The 27716-nt window shown below is 38.9% G+C and overlaps 1 protein-coding gene across 10 annotated transcripts in view; it reads right to left on the bottom strand.

The window, feature by feature from the left end:
- FARS2 (phenylalanyl-tRNA synthetase 2, mitochondrial) overlaps positions 1–27716 on the bottom strand; it is a 224925-nt gene that overhangs the window by 75272 nt on the left and 121937 nt on the right. For all 10 annotated transcript variants that reach the window (XR_014025978.1, XM_081324194.1, XM_081324195.1 and 7 more), the window contains one exon: positions 831–991. Coding sequence is in view for 9 of the 10 variants with exons in the window: in XM_081324194.1 (XP_081180320.1) it covers positions 831–991 (161 nt within the window). In the remaining variant the exon portion in view is untranslated. The remainder of the gene's footprint in view (positions 1–830; positions 992–27716) is intronic.

Raw genomic sequence — 27716 nt, 5'->3', positions numbered from 1 at the left:
TCTTCATAGTCATTTGGTAGCCTGACCATACTTGGAAAACAACACACGTAAAGTAGCAACCTCTATGCCCTTTTCAGTTAATATTGATTAAATGAATAAAATTAGAGATGCATATTGAAACTCATGGAAAGCTGAGTTGAATTAGCCTATTACTTGAATATATTACTGTTTAAATGAGTTAATATAAGAGAAATTAGTAAATTCAGTCTGTGGTAACTGATGGGTTCTAAGCACCAAATTTTGTATGAAATTAGTAGCTTCTTTCCCTGTGTAGTTGTCAAAGTTTGTGGACTGTCCACAAAGTTACTAAGGCTGAGAAAGAAAAGGCAATATTTCAAAACAGTACTAACAAAGAACAGATGGTTGTTTTATGCCTACCTAGAAAATGCTTACCTGGAAAAAGGGCAGTTAGATTCTTAGATTTGGATTCTGATAAAAACAACCCACTAATGAATTCACTCATAAATGAGAGCCAGAATTTTTGTTTATTCAGTTTCCAAGATTCAGAATCCTAACTTTTTATTTCTTGCCATAAAATATAATTAATGAAACTACAATCAATGAATATTGCCTACTCTCCCACCTTCTCCAAAATGCCACAATAAATTATTCAAGCAAAATATCTGCATTATAGAACTTTAATCTGTCCTAAAAGTTTGTTTCTCCATTACTATAAGAACATCTACAATAATCTACCAGAGATATTATATTTTTGATATACTATTCTCCCAAGAAAGTTGTTAAACCACTGACTAAACAAAAGCAATATTTCCACAAAAATAAAATTCTAGATGATTTGCTATTAACCTTGTCAACGTCTTTAATCTTACCTGGAAGTCTATGCTCTGGTCAATGTGAAGCACATTAAACTGTTTCAGGAAACGTTCATCTTGGCTCCAGAAAAGGCGAATGTCAGGAATCCCATACAAGATCATGGCCAACCGCTCTAATCCCAGACCAAATGCCCATCCAATTTTGTTCTCAGCACCAGCTGAAGTTACAAGAAGAAAGAAAAAAAAACAGGTCATAAAAATAAACTACGAAGGAATGAAATGAGAATATGTTAGCTAAATAATAGGTAGATTCCAGAATTAAATTTTAAAAAGTGAATCAGCATTCCATCTTTTACATTATTCTATCATGGATTCCACTTTAATACAGCTATCCTGTATTCTCTAATGCACACTGCATTTTCCCTGAAAATGAAAGTCCACTATGTCACGCAGTAGAACGTGTGGTAATGAATTCTGTTTCGCTGTGTGTTGTGTGAAATATTTCCTTGCCTCTGTTCTGAATCTCCTGCTATTCAGCTTCATATGATGACTCTGAATTCTAGTCATGATACAATCTATCCCACTGCAAAAGTCATAAATGCAAGGATTGGTCATAAAATAACTTTTTCATCGCTGCCACAACTAGAAATGGTTGTTAAACAAGGCAGTTGCTAAATAAGGATCTTCAAAATCTTGTATTATTTTAAGACTTCAGACTTCATTATTAAAACTAAGTTGGTAGCCAATCAAATATGCAATTTTGCAAATAACTTCAAAATAAGTTGCATTTGAAAAAATGCATGACAGATGAATTGTCTGTCTTCCACAATTCTATCATCTCGGTGTTTATGACAATTACAACAATTTTAATTCATCTTACAAATTATCTGAAATGATAAAGAAGCCATGGTGGTTTTTAAACTTCTTACTTATTATCAAATTGTGTATTGCCTATTATTATCCAAATATATAATTGAAAGAGAACAAAAAAAGAATATGCCAGACAGCTATTAACTGCATGCTCCTTTCCCATCTAGTCTGAAAATTGTCAGCAAATCTCAAAAGAAAAGCACAACAGTATCTGATGACATTTGATCTCTGCTCATCACGGAAAGCCCACTTGAGCATCAATCACAATTAACAAGTGAAACACAGAAAAGTATCACCATTTAAAATAACTTAGATTGTCAACATTTTAGAGATCTTTATTTAGAAAAGAAAGTGAACTGCCAACTTTTCAATCAGTGCATTTCATATATTTTAATAGAAATAATGAACTCAATCCTACAAAACATATTAACTATTTTATTAACCTGGCTAAAATAACCCTTTAGGATGCTAAAGTTCACTTTGCTAAGGTCAGAACGTATCTATCTAGTCTTCAGCAGCATAGACAGTACATGTGATCAAATGACCATTTGGCATTTGAAAGTCAAGACTCCTTTTTTCCTGACATTACAATTATCAAGAAACCAGCAATTAATTTCCTATGAAAAATGAGTGGTTCTATAGCTCTAAGAGATACACTTTTTGTGGTTCTTGAGTTGCCCACAGTACAACTGACCACGCTAAGCCAGGTTAAATATGATGGTGTGGATGGGACATCTTCCATAGTACTGAAGAAGAAGAATCTTGTTACAGTTCTGTGTTAAACAGAAGCCTGTAACAATTTTGTAAGAATGAGACTTGAACCACTTGATAAAATAATATAAAATAAACATTATATAAAATCATTACATCTCCATGTCATTGCAAATATAGAAAATTTTAACTTTTCTTTTCAAGGTAGAACTATTGTTTATAAGACTTGGAAGCAAAAAACTGTTTCAAAAGTATTAAGGCAATTAGCCACTTCCCAATATGTAGATCATGGTGCTGCCAACAATTTTTCATTTTTTTTCTTCTTCCTTGACTCAGCGTTAGCCTTGACCTTTCAAAACAGCTCAACAAACCATATTCAATATCTGAATAACAACCTAGTCCTACTTAACATAATTTTATGCATGAAAAGCAACATCCTTCATCAGAATTAGACTATTAATAAAAGTATATAAAATGGAGCTTCACAGCGATCAATCAATTAAAGCTCCCTTTCCATAACTTCAAGTCATTACTTATGCCATGTTAAATGCAAAAGGTATGAGTATTCTTTATGCATGCTAGTCTTGTTCACTGAAGTTTACTGGTGACATGAATTGCATGTATTATGGTAAAATAAAGGGTTAAATAAATGTTAGAGAATATAGCAAACAATTGCTTGGGAAGTGGGAAATCCTACCAATAGCTAGTCCTATAAGGCAGACCAGATCAAATGCCTGGAACCACACTTCATTCAAATATCCTATAACCAATGGAATCTTGCAAGTCTGATTTTGATTTTCCTTCCCTCTCTTTTCCTCCTTTAAGTCAGGGAAGAGTCAGCCTGAGTGGTATCTTAACACTAACTTCCTTCCGAGAACTTATGGAATTTTCCCGGCTGTCTATTCTATCCCAAAGTGAAAACATGGGCAAGAAAATAAGCTATAACAGCAGGGAGAAACTTGCTATTTATGTTTTGGGGAGACCAGAAAGAGACCAACATGAAAACCTTTGAGGAAAGGATTCTAGCAAATAAGAGGAAATGTTTTGCACACAAGCTTTATATTTAATTTTCTTGGCATCTGGTCTTCTGAGAGTGGTTTATAGTATTCTGAGGTAGACCAGGAAATTACGGTACTTCTGGAAACCATGAGATGAAGGATTCCCGCTCCCTTGGGATACATGGATTTTTGAACTGTCAGTTCATTAACTGCTAAGATCTAGGAAATATAGGTGGCAGAGAATGTACTCCAAGCAACTGCACTGCCAAAAAAATCCCCAACCAATAAAACACTCTCTGAGTAAGGTCTTGTGAATTCAGTTGCATCTTTGCAGGATCCACTACACTGTTTTCCTGGGCTCCAAGATCACTGCAGATGGGGACTGCAGCCAAGAAATTAAAAGACGCTTGCTCGTGGGGAGGAAAGCCATGGCAAATCTAGACAGAACACTAAAAAGCAAAGACATCACCCTGCCAACAAAAGTGCGTATAGTCAAGGCTATGGTCTTCCCAGTTGCAATGTATGGCAGTGAAAGTTGGACCGTAAGAAAGGCTGAGCACCAAAGAATTGAGGCCTTTGAACTATGGTGCTGGAGAAGACTCCTGCAAGTCCTTGGACTGCAAGGCGATCAAACCTGTCAGTCCTAGAGGAGATCAACCCTGACTGCTCTTTAGAAGGTCACATCCTGAAGTTGAAACTCAAATACTTTGGCCACCTAATGAGAAGGAAGGACTCACTGGAGAAGAGCCTAATGCTGGGAAAGATGGAGGGCAATAGAAGAAGGGGACAGAGAATGAGGTGGCTGGATGGAGTCACTGAAGCAGTAGGCGTGAGCTTAAATGGACTCCAGAAGATCGTAGAAGACAGGAAGGCCTGGAGGAATGTTGTCCATGGGGTTGTGATGGGTCAGACACGACTTCGCAGCTAGCAACAAGTGGCAAGACCACACAAGCTTGAGTGAGAGATGGCTGCAGGGCTGTCAGGGCTCAGCAGAAGTGCCAGAATCAGCGCTTCTTTAGGGCTGTCAGGGCTCAGCGGAAGCTCCAGGATCAGTGCCAGGCTCCAGCTGGAGCTCGGCGCTGATCCTGGTGCTTCTGCTGAGCCCAGAAGAAGCGCCGATCAGCTGGAATGTTGCAGCATCTCCAGGGTCTTGTGATTTACATTCAGATGCTTGGCAACTGATTCATATTTATGACCGTCACAGTGTCCCAGGGTCATGTGAAGTGAACAAAACCTGCTGCAACCACTCAGCAGATGGGGGGAATAAAAACCAACCCACCCTACCTCACCCCCGCTGCCAATCCTCAACAGAAATGCTCACAACAATGAAAACGTTGGACAGGAGGAAGAGTGCCGTCGGGCAGGCAGGCAGGTGTCTTGCTCGGCTGTGGCTTGGGGGGCACTTTTTTCAGTGCCATTGTAACTCTGAACAGTCACTAAGTGAACTGTTGTAAGTCGAGGACTACCTGTACTTCATCACTTTTTTCTTTTCTTTTTTTTAAGTCATCAAGTTTTTGACACCTTGCTAGGTGACTGGTGGTACTCGGATGTTGCCATATGCTAAAAGTGGTACAATTGGGTGAAAAGGTTGAAAAGCCCTGGCTTAGTGGACTCCACCAGGGAGGACCCTGCCAAAAAAGGGTGTTTTTTTTTGATGGATACTTGAGTCCTGAACTTTGTTTTGGACTATTTATTTGGTCAGGCCATTTTTTTAATCCTAAAAAAAAAGCAGAATTTAAAAAGCTGTAGCAGTGTATAGCTGTTGGCCACTTCCAAGCTGAGCAACACTAAAAGCTCCAGGAAATGGAAGGTCTATTAAAGATTCCTCTGTTATAAAGTGCATATAATGTCTCTCTCCTTACTGATCTGGTGATTAACATTAGGAACAGCTGAAAAAAAGGACTGACTGACTATTATTCACAGTCCTAGTAAGCTAGGGAGAAAAAAGGAAGAAATGATGTATGTGCATATATAAACCCATCTTGTATTTCGACAGCTGGCAGGCAGCCTTTGACCTTTTGAACCTATGCTACCTTAGGGGTGGAAAGGATGATCTCCTCCGGTGTACCAAAGATCTGATTTGGCACATGGCAGCTTCATTTCACAGTAATTGTGAGTCATTTGTCCTCAAAGGCAAAATTTAAAAAAGTGTTTGGGTGCCTTAAGACAGATCTGTTTCGTTTGTATCATCCTATTATATAAATAATGTTTAAATGGAACATCAAATCAGAGATATGTATCAATATTTATTAGGACAAAGGGCACCCTTTAAAACTTTATTGAAATGTAATGAACCTTTCTTTCTGTGTGCTTCAGTGCCAAAAATTGATGTAAATATGGATAAAATGCAGGGTAGAAAAATCAACTGTATCTTTTAACCAATACAATTTTCACATTTCCACTAGGACTGATTTTAACACAACCTTATTTAAACTTCACCGTTGATGATACCCTAAGGCTATTTATAATGTATTTAACCAATGGATTGTTCTACCCGTCTGTGGTCTTAAATATTCCTTATTTGGCCTCATCTATTTTCATGTTGATTTAGTACTGGCTAAGAAACCTTGAGGTGAAGGTTACAGGAGGGCACAGAATGAAATTTGTGGCTGATGTCTCTAGGGAACAACTCGGTTCGTGTTTCAGTTAGCCCTAGAGGTGTGCCAAAACCATCATTTTCTCTTTCACCTTAGCTCAAAAATTGTTCTTTAGCTGTGAGATAGCCAGACAAATCAAAGAAAATACAATTTAAACTCTGTGGCTGTTTGCAATGTCATTATCCTGTCCTTTCAAAACTCTACTTTAACCAATGTTACCAAAACTGCTGTCTTAAATACCAGGATTGCAATAACTAAAGGCCTGTTTTCTGAACAAACCATGCTTTGGGCCTTGTATATGGACAACTTAGACACAAAGATTGTCTTGTTGGACCAGGCCCACCTACCACAGGGATGTGAAAGGTCCTTCAAATACAGTTGATCCAGAACTAAGCAGAACTATTTTTCTTTCAAATAGGAAGTTGCTTGGCTTATTTCTGATCCAGTACAAATATTGACATCCTTCCCATCTGCCCATTGATCCATCTAACACCTGCCCCTTTCCTCCCACTTTTGACCCGAATTAATATGAAAGATTAGGAATTAGAGGTTAGAACACCATAGCAAGCAAGCAAAAGAGATGGGGCGTGGGGAGACTTTGAAGGTCTCTAAAATCATCTACCAGCATCTGCTTATGTATCCTTTAGGAAATACATTTTCTCCAGACCACTGCATGCAGTTGAAAATTCAGCAGATGATGATGTGAACAAGTTTTAAGATTGTGTACATTTAAGAATTGTATGCTTATAAATATAATTATCTTTCTACATAGATACATGAAGTTAATGCAAGGAAAGATTGGGGGTGGTGGTGGTTTGAGATGAAAAACTATGGACCGTGATTGTACAAATATAATTTGATGATTGGGCTCCAGGGAAGTTTGAACTGCTTAGCTCAGTTTTCTAATATAACTCCTATGAAGTATAGCTTGATAAATGGCAAGCAAGATGTTACTACCACTTTGATGTAGACACAATGGTGCTAAGGTCCTGTCTACTAAGAGTGGAGCTGATGAACCACCATTTTCTTCCGTTGCTGTTTTTTCCCCCCAGCTAAGACTGACAGCAAATTAAATACATCTTTTCATGGCTTAAGACCAGTAAGATTAGAAATTAGGTGAACTGAGTCTTCCTGGGCCACTTTCTCATCCTTATTGATTTGCATGAGAAAAGATAGCATCTATGTGAACAGCCAATCTTATTGACATAAAAATATTCAGGTAATAATACAGGAAGCCAGCTAGTTAAGATTTACCAGAGCAGCATAATAACAAATATGTCTAGATCCTAGTTCTGAAATCTTTCCTAAAGTTTTCCAGTTTTTATATATATTTATACACAAGCATCCACACTTGGACGCACAAACACATGGAAAATGCAGACACCTCATTTGCTTCATCAATTCACATTGAGTGTTCCCTCTTATTTTTCTAGTCAAACATATCCTCTGTGACAGAAGTCTCCTCTCTCACTGGGCCGCCAAGCCAAAAAGGTTGGAGACCCCTGCTCTATGATATTTCATTTTATTTCTCCAACCATCCAGTTTTCTATTTCCATCCTTCTCCAGTCAGCATTTGGTAGTCACTAACCTTGCTCTATCTGACTTTTTCTTGGGTTGCCAAAAAGGCTACTTCATATTCTTTGGACAGGCAAGAGAACCAACCACCCAGTTTTAGAGGAAATCAACGCTGACCGTTCACTGTAAACAAGGCTCATGAAACAAAAATAAATCATATTTTGTACACATCATGAGAGCTGAAGCATCTATGGTAAAGGTGATCATGCTGGCCAAGTTGGATGGAAGGAGAAAAAAACCACCAGTGTATGGAATGGATAGACGGAACATTGAATCTTACAGAAATGTACCTGCAACAATTGCATAATGAGATAACAGACAGTGCTTTTATCCATACAATTACCAGGAATTAGTTACAATTCATTAGAGCACAATAGTAATAGGTTTCCCTTATAGGCTTGTCCACTATATTTTTTGCAAAACTCACCTTCTCTTGTGTGGATGTAGTTGCAATATTATTCAGCCTGAGACTGTCTGTCATTAATAAAACCCAGTGTGCTGGGTACCTGCCTTTCTATCTGTTGTAGAATGTGAATGTCAGTATCCATGTAAATGGATATATTTCCCTACATTTAATAGGCCGTTTCTAAATACATCCTATAAGACTTAAAAGTGCAAGTCCTGCAATGATGGTTATACAGTTAGGACTGCTTGCTTATTCTTGGGGTCAAAGATCCATCCATTTATTACACTGATGGATCTTTAAACAAACAGCATTTATTATATCGTATTTTGAAAAGAGAGAGAGTCTGTCACTCAGAATGAAAAAAAAGCCTCTTTGCATACATAACAAATGCCTCAAGGTGACTGAAACAGCTTCCAGTTGCATCAAGAGCTGGGAGTGAGAATGCTGCAGTGTCTCAAAAAAACCCACACCCTCTTGCTTTTGGACAATAATATCTAGAGCATCTGTGACCCAGTCATAGCAAGATAATTGGGATCTAGACTGTGCACAACTTGCCAGGGGTCAAACCAGCTATTTATTATTATTATTATCTAACGTTCCTCCAAATCCACTTCATGTCCCAAACAAAGAGGCTGGATTATGACTTTTTAGCAGAATGACAGAGCAAGTAAGACATGGAACATTTCTCTTTTGTCTCTTCTTCCTTCTTGCAGCTAGTGAGATTATGATTGTAACTGGGATTTCTCTGGCATCTTAGCAATACAAGAGGCAGAAAGATTTTGTCTTTTTCCTCGGTCCTTTTCAATAATCTTGATGGAAAACAGTGGATCATAAATCTTTCTTCACAGGCTTCTGCATCATGAAAAGGAGATATACTTCTTATAAGAGACTTGGAAGACAGTTAAGCACTACAAGCAGAAGTGTGGATCCCCATTATGGTGAGTGGATTTCCCCAAAAAATCTCTAGGTACTGCAGGCAATTATTAACTTACTGTTTATTATTGGCCCAGCTATACAATTTAAAAGCCTTGCTATCTTAAATCCCTGAAAACAAAGCTAATGCTCCAAGGCCTTTATAAAGTCAACAAACACAGAATTAAAAGGTGAAAGAACAATAAAAATAATTCTGTATTATAGCTGTGCAATTATAGCAATGAGAAAAAGAAGGGAGAAATGTCAAGGTAATAGACTAATATTTGCTTGAGGTTGTGGCTTTTAGAATTCCCTTCTCCCCCCACAGGATTCTTTATAATGAAACAGAGGCTGGAAAGATTTTGGTATTTTAAGATTTGCCTTCTGGAAAGCATGAGAGCCTACGTAGTTGAGCGCCATATGTAATCAACTTCAAAAATATATAAGTAGAAAATTCCGAGACAGTAAAAGTAACATGAAATGAACAAATCTATTAGATTTAGGATGGAGGTATGAAAATATTCCATATTTATATATGCACACACCATCACAAAAGTGTTCAGATATTGCTTCATAAACACAACTTTTACTTGTTAAAGAAATCCAGTTTAATATTGCAATTGCACTGGAAGCTGATTTAGAAGCTCAATTGATGTTTCATCCTCTTTCCCCCCACAAATGTATTTTAGATCACTGTGGAACTTTCTAAGTAGATAAGGAGATGAAGAGGAGGAACACAGTGGTGTCTTTCCAAGTTGATGTGTGTCCTATGGAGCCTGGAGCCACAACTACAGCATGATATGATTCTGGTCATAAGAATTCTCCTGGAAGAATTTTATCATTCAGCCCGTCCACATTATTCCTGCTCTAAGGACTTTTTGTACCAAAAGAAGCAGGCAAATATGTAATAGGTTAGCCATGCTACTATGATCCTCTAAATTTAGTATGCCTATCAAAAGCTCAATTATAACGTATACAGGAGAAGAATTTAAAGCAAAAGAAAATCTAATTTAGCCTATTGAGAAAGTTTTTCTGAATTCTATCTTTTAGAGAGTTATATAAAATGTGATATCATATGAAGCACCTGTTCTGTGTACGAAATAGCTAAGATAACAACTAAAACAGAAGAAAGTATTTATTATTTAAAATTAAGAATGTGCAAAATCTACTATTCTAGTAACAAAACTGTTCATCTTCCAGGACATATACTGAGCCAAGTATTCCAAGGGTGGTTTACTGGTTTTTCTGGAATTTCCTGAAATTAATCCTCCAAAGCTACCTGAATCTTTGTAGATCCGTTGCAAACTGTTTCTAGTTCAGATTAATTTCTAGAAAAACTACCCCACCACCCTCAGAATTGCTGGATTGATGTGGTCCAGAAGAACCAAACATACTTATATAAATTCACTTACCTAGAAAGTATATGAATTATGTCATGTTTTTGTTCAAAGTAACCTCATTAGCAGTAATCTCGACACTCAGAAATACCAAAAACCAACCTCACTTTTCCACTCCCTTAAGCTCATCCTATCCAGTTTGCTGTTGCTTGCATTTCTGTGAAAGCTTAACAAAGATATTCTAAACTAATATAACAGACAAGATTTTTCTGTAAGTAGTTTATATCATGTCTCTAAAGCAGTGATAGTGAACCTGTGACATTTTGGTCAAAGGCGCGCCACAATATTTTGGGTGACATGTCAGTGTTCACCAACATCCAACAGCTATTCTCAACAGCACATCCCATTCTTACATAGGAAGGAAGCTGCGGAGGCCATGCATTACTAATATTTCATGTTTGCAATTATTTGACATTTCTTTCTATAATAAATAGCATCACATATGATTGGATTGTTTTGGTTTTTTAAAAATGAATATATAAACAAATGTTTTTCTTTTGTCGGGGGGGGGAGGGGGCAGTGACACTCCAGCAGAGTCAAGTTAGGTATTTTTCCAAATCAACTAAGAAATTTGCTTTCTCATTAAGTCACTGTGTGCTAAATAAGTTGTTTTTCTTTCCAAGTGTCACTCCTTAAGTTGGTTTTGATTCGGTGGATTATAGATCAACTGAGATCATTTCTATTCCGTTACAATGTCATTACTAAATCACTACTAGCATGTATAATACTGCCTTTTGTCATAGGTCAATTAATATGAGGTCAAACAGGAGCCGCAGATGGGAAGACTTATGGAGCATAATTTCAAGCATGTTTATCCAGAAGAAAAAATTTCTGTGCTAAATTCCTCCTGGACTCTTTCCTGGGAAAGTATTATAGATTATGTTTTTAACATTCAACCCAATACTCCCCTTGTCTCAATTAAACCCTCTTAAATTTATGGAACTGAGAGATAATGTTATAATGGAGAAAAAAAAACATAGGTTATTAACTTTCTGCAACTTGGCGTTTTCCACAGTGTTTAGGATGGCAACTCCTCAAATGCTCATCTGGCTTGCACGAACCAAGTAATATGAGAGCTGCAAATTCACACATTCACAACTTCCTTTCTAAGAAAAAAAAAGTATGAATTAGTTCTCATTATATATTTATTCTCTTCTTCCTAGTTAGCTCTGAAAGGGGAGAGAAGGTTGCCTGTTGGGTATTAGAAAAAACCAGGAAGACAAATGTACCATCGCTGAGCACTTTTTACAAAATAAGTTTTTACCATATAAGCAAATTATTTAAGCATAAGTTTACAATATATTAACATAATTTGGCTTAGCTGTGTAAGATATATCAGGCTAGAATAAAAACTGCTTTCAGGCAATAATAATTGGGCTTGTAACATGCAAAAACTGGCATTGACAAAATCAAATTACGAAACCCCTAAAAGCATTTAATAATTGCAGAAACTAAGCTAACACACTAATAAAATTAACATTAATGAACTAGGTCAATGCTGAAATAAAGCAAAGAGCACGATGTACAAAATGCTGCAACTGGCTGTTCCAGGGCTCTATTCTGCAGTTCAACTTTCTCTCACAATCTGGTACTTTATATAGTAACGAATGGGTGTTATGTTGCTCTTTGACCTGTGTAACACAGGCATTAGTCATAGCACAATGTGCTGGGCTGCTCAGCAGGATTCCTGATTACAGTTGCAAATAGTCAAGTAGCTGCTTAGTATGGAATAGTTGAACTAGTAAATGGCTCTGAATCAATTGTCTAATACTACATGAATTACAATGGTGAGAAAGGGATTTAGACTGCACACACAGTGGATACTTAAGTTTCAGGACATATGGGAAAAGGCCTGCGTTTGCTTTGTTGTAAATAAAATCACCCCTTCATGGATTACTGCCTTGTCGTGGCGAAGGGGCTTGCGTAATTCAGTGAAGCTATGAGCTATGCCGTGCAGGGCCACCCAAGACGGACAGGTCATAGCAGAGAGTTCTGACAAAACGTGATCCACTGGAGAAGGAAATGGCAACCCACTCCAGTATCTTTGCCATGAAAACCCTATGGACAGTACCAAAAGGCAAAACGATATGACGCAGGAAGATGAGCCCCTCAGGTCGGAAGGCATCCAATATGCTACTGGGGAAGAGCAGAGGGCTAGTACTAGTAGCGCCAGAAAGAATGAAGCGACTGGGCCAAAGCCGAAAGGACGCTCAGCTGTGGATATGTCTGGTGGTGAAAGGAAAGTCCGATGCTGTAAAGATTTTTTCTCCATAGGAACCTGGAATGTAAGATCCATGAATCAAGGCAAGCTGGACGTGGTCAAACAAGAGATGACAAGACTAAACATTGACATCTTAGGTATCAGCGAACTAAAATGGACAGGAATGGGTGAATTTAATTCAGATGACCATCAGGTATACTACTGCGGGCAAGAATCCCTCAGAAGAAATGGAGTAGCCTTCATAGTCAATAAAAAAATAGGAAAAGCAATACTGGGATACAATCCTCAAAATGACAGAATGATCTCAGTTCGAATCCAAGGCAAACCATTCAATATCACAGTAGTCCAAGTCTATGCCCCAACCACCGGTGCTGAAGAGGATGAAATTGACCGGTTCTATGAAGCCCTACAGCACCTTATAGAACTAACACCCAGAAATGATGTCCTTATCATCATGGGGGATTGGAATGCTAAAGTAGGAAGCCAAAAGATAACCGGAATAACAGGCAAGTTTGGCCTTGGAGTACAAAATGAAGCAGGGCACAGGCTGATAGAATTTTGTCAAGAGAATACGATGGTCATAGCAAACACTCTTTTCCAACAACCCAAGAGACGGCTTTACACATGGACATCACCAGACGGTCAACACAGAAATCAGATTGACTACCGTATATGCTCTGCAGCCAAAGATGGAGAAGCTCTATACAGTCAGTAAAAACAAGACCAGGAGCTGACTGTGGCTCAGGCCATGAGCGTCTTGTTGCAAAGTTTAGGCTTAAATTAAAGAAAGTAGGGAAAAGCGCTAGGCCAGTCAGGTATGAATTAAATCATATCCCTGTTGAATATACAGTAGAGGTGAAAAATAGATTTAAGGAATTAGATCTGATAGACAGAGTGCCTGAAGAACTATGGACAGAGGTTCGCAACATTGTACAACAGGTAGCAACCAAAACCATCCCAAAGAAAAAGAAATGCAAGAAAGCAAAATGGCTGTCTGAGGAAGCTTTGCAAATAGCTGAGGAAAGGAGGGAAGCAAAAAGCAAGGAAGAAAAAGAAAGATATGCCCAATTAAATGCAGAATTCCAAAGAATAGCTAGAAGAGATAAGAATGCCTTCTTAAATGAACAATGCAAAGAAATAGAAGAAAACAATAGAATAGGGAGGACCAGAGATCTTTTCAAGAAAATTGGAGAGATGAAAGGAACGTTTCATGCAAAAATGGGCATGATAAAGGACCAAAATGGCAGGGACCTAACAGAGGCAGAAGAGATTAAGAAGAGGTGGCAAAATTACACAGAAGAACTATACAAGAATGAGCTTAACGTCCCTGATAATCACAATGAGGTGGTCACTGACCTCGAGCCAGACATCCTAGAATGTGAAGTGAAGTGGGCCTTAGAAAAGCTGAGCAACAACAAAGCTAGTGGAGGTGACAGTATTCCAGCTGAGCTATTCAAAATCTTAAAAGACGATGCAGTAAAAGTGCTACACTCAATTTACCAGCAAATTTGGAAAACTCAACAGTGGCCACAGGATTGGAAAAGATCAGTTTACATTCCAATTCCAAAGAAAGGCAGTGCCAAAGAATGTTCAAACTATCGCACCATTGCACTCATTCCTCATGCTAGTAAAGTTATGCTTAAAATTCTACAAGCTAGACTCCAGCAGTATGTGGATCGAGAACTACCAGACGTACAGGCAGGATTTCGAAGAGGCAGAGGAACTAGAGATCAAATTGCTAACATACGCTGGATCATGGAGAAAGCTAGAGAGTTCCAGAAAAACATCTACTTCTGCTTCATTGACTATGCTAAAGCCTTTGATTGTGTGGATCATAACAAACTCTGGCAAGTCCTTAAAGAGATGGGCATACCAGACCATCTTATTTGTCTCTTGAGAAATCTATATGCGGGCCAAGAAGCAACAGTGAGAACTGGACACGGAACCACTGATTGGTTAAAAATTGGGAAAGGAGTCCGGCAAGGCTGTATACTGTCGCCTTGCCTATTTAACTTATATGCAGAGCACATCATGAGAAAGGCAGGGCTAGATGAATCAAAAGTTGGAATTAAGATTGCCGGAAGAAACATCAACAACCTAAGATATGCAGATGATACCACTCTAATGGCAGAAAGTGAAGAAGAACTAAAGAGCCTCTTGTTGCGGGTGAAGAAGGAGAGTGCAAAACTTGGGTTGAAACTAAACATTAAGAAAACCAAGATCATGGCATCTGGTCCTCTCAATTCCTGGCAAATAGATGGGGAAGAAATGGAGGTAGTGACAGATTTTATTTTCCTGGGCTCCAAGATCACTGCAGATGGGGACTGTAGACAAGAAATTAAAAGACGCTTGCTCCTGGGGAGGAAAGCCATGACAAATCTAGACAGCACACTAAAAAGCAGAGACATCACCCTGTCAACAAAAGTGCGTATAGTCAAGGCTATGGTCTTCCCAGTTGCAATGTATGGCAGTGAAAGCTGGACCATAAGAAAGGCTGAGCGCCAAAGAATTGAAGCCTTTGAACTATGGTGCTGGAGAAGACTCCTGCGAGTTCCTTGGACTGCAAGGCGATCAAACTGGTCAGTCCTAGAGGAGATCAACCCTGACTGCTCTTTAGAAGGCCAGATCCTGAAACTAAAACTTAAATACTTTGGCCACCTAATGAAAAGGAAGGACTCACTGGAGAAGAGCCTAATGCTGGGAAAGATTGAGGGCAATAGAAGAAGGGGACGACAGAGAATGAGGTGGCTGGATGGAGTCATTGAAGCAGTAGGAGTGAGCTTAGATGGACTCCAGAAGATGGTAGAGGACAGGAAGGCCTGGAGGAACATTGTCCATAGGGTCGCGATGGGTCGGACACGACTTCGCAACTAACAACAACAACAAAGTAAAATCAAGAAATGTGCCTAACTGATGGGGTTATTTTTTAAAAAAAATCATATATGTTTCATAATTTCTTATTTTGTTTTAGGAGAATTTTGGCCAATTGCCAATTGTAGTAATAGGTGGCTAGCTTTGTCTGTCTGTCTGTCTGTCTATCTATCATCTATCTATCTATCTATCTATCTATCTATCATCTATCTATCTATCTATCTATCTATCTATCTATCTATCTATCTATCATCCATCCATTTATTATTTCTGTTTATTATATTTTGTGAAGATTAGTTTTTCTTTTAAATCAAAGTTTTTCAGCACTAGGGTTGTATGCAGGACCAGCTATAATATCAGGGGCCACATAAAAGCAAATCTATGGTTTTCTAAATTATTTTTAAAATAGGAGGAGATCCCCAAGAATATGACTGTGGATGCATGTTTTTAAACCTGTCTGCTCTTCTGGAGAATGGGAAAATTGTCACAGCCATCTTCTTTTAGGTCAATATTCCAAATCTTCCTTAATCCTAACGTAACCTACCTCAGGATCCTCAGAAATGAAGGTTGGTGTATGGTTCTGAAGACTAACAACTTCTTTATTATAGAATGGCACTGTCTTTGTCTTTTATTCTTACTCATGTAACATTAGTTTCCAACATCTTCGGTGCCTCAATATCCTCTAACTCAATAATTATGAAATCAGTTGAATAGGGTGCCTCCTTTAACTCATTTTGTGTCTTACAGTACAACACTTTTTTGGTTTGAAGTTTCTGCTTGATTTTGCAAATATAGTAGTAATTCATTCTTAACCATGAAAATAAACACTTTTTAAAAGTTAGCATTTATCTTTATTAAATGGCTTCAGTAATATAGTCATGCCAATCTTTCATCATTAAGATTGCAGGTTTACCTGGAAGAAACACTTACTAACCTTAAAGAGCTAGAATTATATATACTACATGTAAAAAAAGAGACAGAAGGAAAAGAGGAAAGGATACAAATTATTCTTGATTTGTATCTCATATAAATTTCTTTAATCACACAGTTTAGCCTTTCAATCTGACAGAAAAGATCATGCATATGAAAAAAAAAATCTAAACTTTTAATTAAAAACTGGGTTAAGAAAACTCTAACAATCATTACAACATATAACAAATTATTCAGGCTTTCCATCATGAGAAATAAAAAATTAGAAAAAGACTTCATAGGGAAATGAATCAAGAATAAAAGATTAAGTTCACAGGAAGAGTTCAAAAATGAGAGGGCAGTTATAAAAATACAGAAAAGGCTATGAATTTCAGTTTTTTTGAATTATGGAATCCTGAGTGCCTAACTATTATTACAGATTCTGGCACTAAACCTTTAAAGTTCTTTTTTTAAAAAATAGCTGTTCTTGCAGTGAAGGTCAATGCTACATTGCAGATGCTCCAGGAGAATTTCTGCTAAGAAAAAATATAGTTTGGATGAAGTCCATGTAACATTTTCTCTTTCTGATAGCGATAGGGAAAATTGTTCTTTTTAAACAAGAGGGGTTTCCCCCCAAAAAAAAATTCCAAGAGGCTGAGTTGGGAACGGGGTCGTCTGAGTCGCCTATAACATTGAAGAGATTGTGTGATTTCAGTGTCATTTATATTTCAGCCTATGTTCTTGGAGAGGGAGAGAAAGGGCAGGAATCTCTTGTGATCTATAATGATATTTTGAACCTTTCCAGTATCTTTGTGGAAATCTAGGCAGAGTATTCTTTTTTCAGAGTTCTCCAACTTTTCAGGGTTGGCAGCCTGGGGTGGGAGGGGAAGGGGGAAAGAAGGGGTGGTTTTGTGTGTGAGGGGTAAACACTTGTTGCTCATAAAGGTGGGGCCGTGAGTGCTTGTGCGAGGGGGGTCGCAAGTGTCCACGATGCTCGTGTGAGTGGGGCCATGAACCTAAGTGTCACTGTGAGCATTGTGGGCTTTCATGCGTGTGCGTGCACACCAGCCAGCCACTCACACCACCCAGTGGCCAATAGGCCATGACCCAGAAGTGGGCCATGGCCCACAGGTCGGGGACCCCTGTTCTATTGGTAGCAGCCAGATGTGAGATTGATTTATCTTCCAAGGAGAAGGAAAGGTTGCATCTTTTAGTCACTGTTACTGAAGAGTGGTAGATGGTGGCAATGGTGAAATCATTTCAATTCCTGTATTTGGACTCTTTAATCTTGAGAAAGACAGCCCTGGATATGAGAATCCACATGCCAGAGTTAGAGGCTAGATGCCATATAAGGCCTTTCTTTCTTTCTTTCTTTCTTTCTTTCTTTCTTTCTTTCTTTCTTTCTTTCTTTCTTTCTTTCTTTCTTCTTTCTTTCCTTCTCTTTCCTTTTCTTTCCTTATTTCTTCTCTCTCTCTCTCTCTCTCTCTCTCTCTCTCTCTCTCTCTCTCTCTCTCTCTTTCTTTCTTTTTTGAAGACAGGTGGTAGCATCAAGAACCACCAAGCCATTGTGGATGTAGTGATCCAAAGGTCTTCTGGAACAAGAGGTTTCAGAGCTACACCTTTATATATTTCAGGCTTCAAAAGTCTTACCTACACACTACTGAAATTCTCATTGTCATGACTTTTAACTGGGTGAAACGGTGCATCAAAACACAACAATTTTTGAACCAAAGTACCTCAAATGGGCTAACTTACAAATGTGACCCAGGACTCCCAAAGGAATGAAATTTGGGGAAGGTGTGGCTGCTGTAGTGCTACTGACTGCTACCGCAGTCATGTTATCTTCCTTTTCAATATTCCAGGAAGGACAGGGTGGAGAAGGGCAGGGATTTCCTGCCTGCCCCACTCAGAGTTCATTTCATGCTTGGCGGCAGTTGCCAAGGGACTGAGGGCTTGCCTGAAGACTGAGGCTTCTTGGGTGTTTGGCCCTTCATAGGGCGGGGAGGCAGCTGCTTCGTGTCATTTCATTGGAGCTTCCCGGGTATTTAAAACATAGCTGGAGGAGGGAGTTGCAGTGACCCTGTGATCATAAGGGTGGGCAGGCCACCAAGTGCCTGAATTTTCATCACATGAGTGTGGGGGCGTTGCAATGGCCAAAATTTTGGGCACAGGTTGTAAGTCCATTCAGCACTGTCATAATTTTCAATAGTGGTAATTTTGAACTAATGGTCATTAAGCAAAGGTTACCTGTAGAGAAGGCTATCACACTGGAATTAAAAATGACAAGTCAAGGCAGTGACCCTGATAAGGACTTTTCACTGGCTATAAAAAGAAGTTGGTTATTGTTTTGAAAATCAAAGTGGAAATAAAAATGATGAACCAAGACAGTGACCAGGACAATGGCTTTTATTGGGTTTATAAAAGAGGTTTTAGCCTCTGTGAAGGGAAAAAGTAAAATTGAAGAGAGACCAAATCCTATAACAACATTTGAATGAATTAAAATCAAGACTAGTAGAAGTAAAAGGAAGAAATATAAAGTTGGCTTGTTTGATCAAGATTAAAAGCCGGATCCAGCCGATCCGAATCCGACCGATTGCGACTAAGAGCCTACATTAGGTCTTATCTCGCTGCAATAAGGGAGGCGAGGTCTAACCACTTCGCCACCCTTATTGTGTCCGCAGATAATCGCCCGGCCGCCCTGTTTAGGGTGACTCGCTCCCTCCTAAATCAGGAGGTGAGGGAGGATCCCTTGCAGGGTCGTGCCGAGGAGTTTAACCAACATCTGTCGGACAAAATCGCTCGGATTCGGACCGGTCTGGACTCTGACTGGGCAGAGTCTGACGATCAGGACACGGGTGGTCTTGTCGATATCACCTGGGAGGAGTTTGATTCTGTGACTCCGGAGGAAGTGGACAGGATCATGGGGAGGCTGAGCACCACCACATGTTTATTGGACCCGTGCCCTTCCTGGCTGGTCTATGCAGCCCGGGAGAGGACACGCAGCTGGTTCCAGGCAGTTATATCGGCTTCTTTGAGTGAGGGTATCTTCCCCGCCGTCTTGAAGGAGGCGGTGGTGAGGCCTCTCCTCAAGAAGCCTGCCCTGGACCCAGCTGTATTGAACAACTTTCGTCCTGTCTCCAACCTTCGCTTTCTTGCGAAGGTTGTTGAGAGTGTGGTGGCGCATCAGCTCCCTCTGGTCCTGGATGAAGCGGATTATCTAGACCCGTACCAATCGGGTTTCAGGCCCGGGCACAGCACGGAGACGGCATTGGTCGCGCTGGTGAATGATCTCTGGAGGGCTCGGGACAGAGGGCACTCCTCTGTTCTAGTCCTATTAGACCTCTCGGCGGCTTTCGATACCATCGACCATGGTATCTTGCTGCGGCGTCTCAGGGGACTGGGAGTGGGAGGCACAGTTTTACAGTGGTTCTCCTCCTATCTCTTGGGACGTTCGCAGTCGGTGTTGGCAGGGGGGCAGAGGTCGACCGCGAGGTCTCTCATTTGTGGAGTTCCTCAGGGGTCGGTCCTCTCGCCTCTCCTGTTCAACATCTACATGAAGCCGCTGGGTGAGATCATTCGTGGCTTTGGAGTTGGGTATCATCAGTACGCTGATGATACCCAACTTTTCTTTTCGACCCCAAACCACCCCAGTGATGCCCTCAACGTGATGTCCCGTTGCCTGGAGGCGGTTCGGGTCTGGATGGGGAGGAACAGACTTCAACTCAATCCCGACAAGACTGAGTGGCTCTGCATATCTTCATCCCGGGTTTATTCGGACATTCCACCTCTGGCTATGGGGGGTGAACTATTACCCCCCGTAGATAGGGCTCGCAACTTGGGAGTCCTCCTAGATTCACGGCTCACTCTAGAAGACCACATAGGAGCTGTGACTAGGGGGGCCTTCGCCCAGGTTCGCCTGGTGCGCCAGTTGCGGCCCTATCTTAGCCGGGATGATTTGTGCACGGTCACTCATGCGCTCGTGTCCTCTCGTCTGGACTACTGCAACGCTCTCTACATGGGGCTGCCCTTGAGGACCACCCGGAAGCTCCAACTGGTACAGAATGCAGCCGCGAGAGTGGTGTTGGGAGTTTCCCGATACTCCCACGTTACACCTCTGCTCCGTGAGCTGCATTGGTTGCCAGTTGTCTTCCGGGTGAGATTCAAGGTACTGGTAACGGTGTTCAAAGCCCTCCATGGCATGGGGCCGGAGTACCTCAGGGAACATCTGCTGCCGGCATCAAGCTCCCTGCGCCCTGTGCGTTCCCACAGAGAGGGCCTCCTCAGGGTGCCACCGATCAGAGAATGTCGATTGGTGGCCCCCAGGGGGAGATCCTTCTCTGTGGGCGCTCCGGAGCTGTGGAATCAGCTACCGGTAGAGCTCCGGATGGCGCCCGATCTTCGCTCCTTTCGCCGCGATCTCAAGACATTTTTGTTTGTACAAGCTGGCCTAGCCTGATGGGGATCGGTGGGGTTGTTTTATCTTTGGTCTTTTAATTTTATCTTGGGGTTTTTTAGAATTGTACTTCTATTGTTTTTAACTAGGGCAATTGTTTAATCTCTTTTTAATGTTTGTATTTGCTATTTTATTCTGCCCTGTGAACCGCCCTGAGTCCTCAGGGAGAAGGGCGGTATACAAATGTTATTAAATTAAATTAAATTAAAATTAAAAATAAGGCATATTTTTATGATGCTCTAGTAGCCCTTTACGAATTTTGCTCACACCAGGACTGAGAAGCTGATGATTTGGGGGTTGCATATAGAGAGGGGATGGGATACGGAATGAAAAGATATCTGTTGAGACCTTACAGGTTGTGAAGAGTTGTTTTCACTTGTTGTAATGAAGATAGGTGGTCACTTCTTTAAATACTTATTTTCTTCTTTTTCTTTTCTTTTTCTTTTTCTTACTTTGTGCTTTTTTTTCTATTTTTTCCCCTCTGAGTTTAGTTTGTTTTTGCTTTTATATTACTATAATTAAGGTCTTTAATAAAAATTGTGAAAAAAAAGAACTGATCACGCACATAATCTTTAGTGTCATCATATATTTAAATAATTTTTGGTGCAAGTCATTTGGGGTCTCAGGAAACAACCTACCATTAGGGGCATATCAAAGTACAGGTACATTCAGATTCCCAATAATTGCATCTTGAACGACACCACAAGTATTCCTTGCACATTTGTCCATAACTATATTCTGTCAGGGACGCGGTGGCTCAGTGGGTTAGGACGCTGAGCTTGTCGATCAGATGGTTGGCAGTTTGGCGGGTCGAATCCCGAGTTCCGCGTAACAGAGTGAGCGCCTGTTACTCGTCCCAGCTTCTGCCAACCTAGCAGTTCGAAAGCACATAAAAATGCAAGTAGAAAAATAGGGACCACTACGGTGGGAAGGTAACAGCGTTCCGTGCGCCTTTGGCATCTAATCATGCCGGCCACATGACCACGGAGATGTCCTCGGACAAGCGCTGGCTCTTCGGCTTTGAAACGGAGATGAGCACCAGCTCCTAGAGTTGGAAACGACTAGCACGCATGTGCGGGGGAACCTTTACCTTTACCTTATATTCTGTCAGTGTGCTGTAGTGCAGTCTTTCTTTCTGAGAATCCCTGAAGGTCCACCAAGATCCTCATGAATGCAAGGTTATGTGCCAGAGATTGAAAATATTTGCAAAAGTTAACAACACTATTCTCATTATTTTTTTCTTAAAAATATATTTTTCATGAAAAATATTGCACTGATATTAGCATCTGATGAGTTTAATATTCTTACTTTTACATTATTCAGTAAATATTCTACAATGGTGATAATTTTAATTTTTAATGCAATAAATATCAATAAATAAATGCTAAACCACTTGCTAAGCATTTCATTTTCTCACATATTTTATTTTCATTGTATAACTCTTATAATATTCAGCAACTAATTCTGTATTTGTTGCAAAAATCCTGTAACGCAAGGCTATTCACTTTACCATGTTTTCTCTAAATCAACAAATTAACAATAAACTTTCTCACTTTCACTTTTCCTAATGACTTGTTGAAGAGCAAAATCTGGTCTGCATACAGTCAGCATAAAGCTGCACACATTTTCCAGGGTTTTGCTCATTGCCGCCTCTTTTACTCTTACAGGATCTACAATCTCCGCAGTTTTTGCATTCATCCTTGCTATCTTTAACTTTGATTAAAGAAAAATAAAAGTATTCTTCCAATGTTCGGACACAGATGCAATTTTCATAAACATATTAGATGACTTGCACAACCATTCCATAAGCAAGCTACATCCACATCTTAATTCATGTCTTAATATTTCTCCAGTTATAACTACACTTGCAACTTTCTTTTTCAGACTCTCATAGCATTTGTGACTTTCTTTTCATCATGAATTATGTATTCATAAGACCGATTTCATTTCTAACTTTTGGTATATCATATCATTCCCCAAACATGTCTAAAATATTTATTCCAGCACTTCCTCACTTCTATTTAATTTCTATCATTTCAACACTTTTATTTTCATTCTATTAATTCTTTTGGATAGTCCTTGTTGGAAGTTACTATTGATAGTCATCAACAAAAGCTGATGAAAGAATACCTCCCACCTAATTCAGCCTATTAGTATAAGCTAACAAAACTATCTGAAAGAATTTCGATTTATCAAATTTGAAGCAGTAATCAGAGTTTACTGGAAGAGTTTAATGTAAGAGCTTTCTACGATCTGTTCAGAGATTGTAGGAGAAGAGGGGAATAAAATCATCTCCAGATTGGTGAGAACTTTCTTGGCTTTTATAGCCATCACCTACAAGCCCAAAGAAAACAGTGGGGGGAAACTGGAATTGAACTCCTTGGCAACATGTAAAGATTACATTTTCTCTTACAGTGCAATGTATAAAATAGTATTTCACTATTAATAGATGAAACATTATCTGTATATATAGGAGGAAGAGAAATAAATACATATAAAAAAGTGTACAAGAAAAGGATAGAGTATTAAGAAGTTTTGTTGTTGATTATTGATAAAATGCTGTAGCTCCCAGCATTCCTTGCTGGGAACTCTGGAGCCAGATTTTATACAAAGCTGAAGGTTACTAGATTTGTGAAAGCTGATCTACAAATACAAATATAAAAAATCAGACTACTGAATATTTTCATTGCACAAATTACTTTCACACCCAAAATTTAGATTTCATGGAAGAATATTCTACTTTAGCTTTTGTAAACTCTAACTGTATGAAAGTCCATCCATATGTTTTAGCATAGAATTCACAATTTTACTAAAATTATACTCTATTCCCTATCAGTTCTGCCACTTCATATATTTTCAAATTATTCTGAAGAGCTAACACTAGAAGCATATGTCAGATTCTATAGTTGCATAATAAATGGATGGATGCACAAAATACAAAGGATCTGAATTCAGCCTGTACATTCAATCAAACCCAACCTGTAATTATATAGATGATGATTAAAATCACCACTATTTTCAATTCTATCATAGTAGGCGTACATTGTTCCTTGCAAATTAACAAATATCTCAAATATTTGGTTGGAACATGGCCAGTTGAATAGCAAAAGGCAAGCACACGCACCTGTATAATTTGCATCTGATAGATTTGTTTTTTCCAGGATGACTAGATCAGGATCAACCATTCTCATGAGACAAAGGAAAGCCTTGTTTCAGACTCTGATAGTAACAGCAACAGTGACAGTGAAAAAAAAAAGAACTGAAATCTTTATTTTTAACTGTCCAAGGTAAAGAACGCATTTCATTACTTTTTCAGAATTACTTCATGTATTTTAGATGTTAAATGTAGCAAAATTATCAGCTAGTACTGAAAGGAATATTCCAGATGATAGTAATTTTCAGAACACAGAACTATAGAAAAAGAGAAAATCTGTGATTTGTCTATTTTTTTGGCATTCATCGTTCCTTGAATTTTTGCCGCCATGTCAAATTCAGCTTACTCAGTTTTGATCCTGCTCTGCAGGATAGGTCTGAGGCAAATTTATTCAAATTGATGATCTTACACACCTACTTCTTCACCCATGAGTACATTCTTGCCTCCTGATCAGTACCTTTGGTGGATCAACCATTTCTGATTACATATTTGGCTTTTGTTGAATTTCCACTCTAAGAAGCACACTTCTTCAAAAATAAAAATAAAAATAGATCCCTCAGGTACCAAGAAGCCATGAAATGGATGAAGCTCCACAAAATATATGACTCTAATTCAATGAATAGAGACAAAATAGCAGCTGAGGCAGTCAAACTGTAGTCATAGTGATGTCTAAAATATTTTAACTCTCTAGTGCCAGACACTGCCATATTCTTCTCTTAAAAATAGGTACAGGTAAAGGTTTCCCTGTCAGTCAGGCCTGACTCTAGAACACGGTGCTCATCTCCGTTTCTTGGCCATGGGAGCCAGCATTATCCTAAAACGATTTCCGTGGTCACGTGGCCAGCATGACTATATGCCAAAGCGGACCCAACGCTGTTACCTTCCCACTGAAGTGATACTTATTAATCTAACTGCTTATTAAGCTTGCAATTGCCTGCTTCAAACTGCTATGTGGGCAGGAGCTGGGGCAAGAGTGGGAGCTCACTCTGTTGTGTGGAGTTTGGGTCTTAAACCCGGGCTGTCAATCTCCAGCTGACAAGCTCAGCGTCTTTAACAGCTGAGCCTCCCCCTCTTAAAAATACAGACCCCAATAAATCTTTGCTATACAAAACTCAAACTGATATTCGTGGTTCTACAGTGAAGCCTTAAAGTGTGTATACTTTGCATTTATTTGCCCAGTATACACAGGTGTGCTGTACTTCTCTGGATGTATGTTTTCTTTGGAGATTATGTATACTGTACTTGGGATCTGTCGTAAATTTTCTGTTAGGTGATTTGGTGACCCTCGTGGTATTTTGTCTTCTTTTGTGCTAGGCCATGTCATTGTTTTTGCCTGCCTTTTAAAACCTTCCTTTCCTTGACCTCTCCTGTTTAACTTTTACCAATGAAACATTTTTGTAAAGAACATAAAGGACTATATCAGATGATACATAATAACTAGAGGCGTTCAGGTGCCTAGGGCAAAACCCCAGGCACTGCACAATTTCAAGTAGAGATGGCCTCTGGACAGGTTAGGACATTACTGTGATATTTGTTATTTCCCTTTTAAACTTCATTTTAAAAAAACCCATGAAGTTTCATATCCTCTGTCCAAATATAGCCAAATCTTCCACAGTATTTTGTTAGCATATCAGAAATCCATGAGAAGGTTCTTTTTAAAATATATGCACCACATGTGATTTCTTTGTTTTCTGAGTTTATATCTTAGGCAGACTATTTCCTTCTGGTGTGAATTTCTGTATCTTTGCATCTTCATCACACACCTTTACTGGTAGTCAACTTTAATGACCATTATTAAACATAATGTTAGTAAATACGTTTCCTATAATAAACAATAATCAAAATTAACTTAGTTGTTGTAAAGATAACATTAAAAAAATTTCTCAATGGCTCTTACTGACTTTAAAAAAGCATTTTAAATAAAAGCAACACTGGTGCAACGATATAAAGGTGAATCCAGCACTCAAAATTGCATGACGCTTAGAATACTTTTTTGTTGTCGTCGTTATTCTTCTTGCCTGCTGGCTCCTTCTCCAAACTGATCCAAGTCAGCCTTTGACTGCATTCTATGTGACAGACTTTGGTGAAAGCTACCGTGTAACTTACTACATTAGCATCTTCTCTGTGTAATCAGGATGCTATATGAAAATACTATTGCCATAATAAGGTATGACAGTCGTGGACACCTTACTGTAGATATCCCAATAAGCAAAAAGGGAATAGAATGGGACACAGTCAACTCACCATGGTCAACTTGCCACGGCCAATTCACCGCAGCCAACTCACCACAGGACAATTCACTGCAGGACAATTTCAACATTTCAATTTAATTATTTAAAATATTTATTTATTTATTAAAAAATTATCATTCACATTTCATTTTTTCCCTCCCATGGCATCCTTTCTTTTAATTATTCTATTCCACTATTTCTTCATGACCATTTCACACCATTGCAGCATCTCCACCAAAAAATCAAATGCTTGGCAACTGATTCCTATTTATGACAGCTGCACTGTCCCAGGGTTATGTGATCCCCTATTGCGACCTTCTGACAAGCAAAGTCAATGGGGAAGCCAGATTCACTTAACAACCAATTTACTAACTTAACAAATGCAGTGATTCACTTAAAAACTGTGGCAAGAAAAGCTGTAAAATGGGGCAAAACTTAATTTAGCAACAGAAATTTGTGGTTCAACTGTGGTTGTAGGTAAAGGTCTACCTGCATGTTTCCTACTGCATGATGAGAACCTTTTTGTAACAAATAGAGTGGCTAAGTTCTTATCGGCCACTATGTCAATCAGAAAGAAAAAAACTACTTTTATCCTAATGCTGTTGATCTTGGTATCGATTCTCCGTTATTCTCTGTTTTCTTTCCTCTTTTTTAGGCTTTTATTCTCTTTTCGTCTTTACTTGTATTATATTTTCTTTGTATTTTATTCTCTTTTAATTGCTTTTTCTTTTTTTAATAGCTGGTCTTTGTCCGTATTTTCTGTTAAATAAAATAGCATATTCTTCTCTGGTTCAAGCTGATCATCTTAGAAAAGTAATTAGCAAGGACATGTGAAAAAAAAATCTAGAATAGTATAACTGTTTTTTTAACATACCAAATACCGTGTAATGGACAAAAAGAGTTATTGCTTAGTGACCAAGAGCACATGGGAAGCAGCTAATCAATACAGCTTTGAGTACAACCCCCCCCCACACACATACACAAAGAATGTAAGAAAGTAATTTACTCTGAAATTTATTGAGTAGAGTATCTCCCATTGTGTTTTGACCTTTTCTTCCTGCTGCTTCAAGCTGAGCAAATATTTGTAAGTGATAACTCAATGATTTATCAGTTTGCTAAAGTACCTAGCAATTTCAGAATACAAGAATCTTTAAGACTATGCCTAATATTAATAGGTGTTTTACACAGGAAGCCACTAAAGAGTTCACGGTCTTGCTACTTGTTATAAATGCATTCCAATAAGAGGCAAATGTCTATTTTGTCTTATACTAAAGCATTAACAAGGCAAACCGCATGTTTCACAGCTGGAGTTATAAAGAACCTATCTCCTTGGGAAATTGGTAAAAATGTAACTTTTAAAAGACCCAAATGAAGAGGTATTTATAGGAATGGAAAGTATTTCAAAAGCACAAGGAGCAAAACTTCAAGAATCGAGGCTCCTAAGGAGTACTCTCACTTGATTTATATTTTGCAAAGTGGGCAAAGGAAAAAGTCTTTGTCTTTTAAAAGGTAACCCTGATGCATATGGGCTAAGATAAAATTATTATCTTTTTGCAAGTAACTGATATTGACTCACCTTATCTTGTGGAACGTTTACTATATCTACATTGTATCACAATATTCACACATTTTGCTTTT

This window comes from Vipera berus (genome assembly GCF_964194415.1).
Source record: "Vipera berus genome assembly, chromosome: 3".
Lineage (NCBI taxonomy): Eukaryota > Metazoa > Chordata > Lepidosauria > Squamata > Viperidae > Vipera > Vipera berus.
The sequence above is the reverse complement of the archived record's forward strand: the minus strand, read 5'-3'. Positions and strand labels throughout refer to the sequence as shown.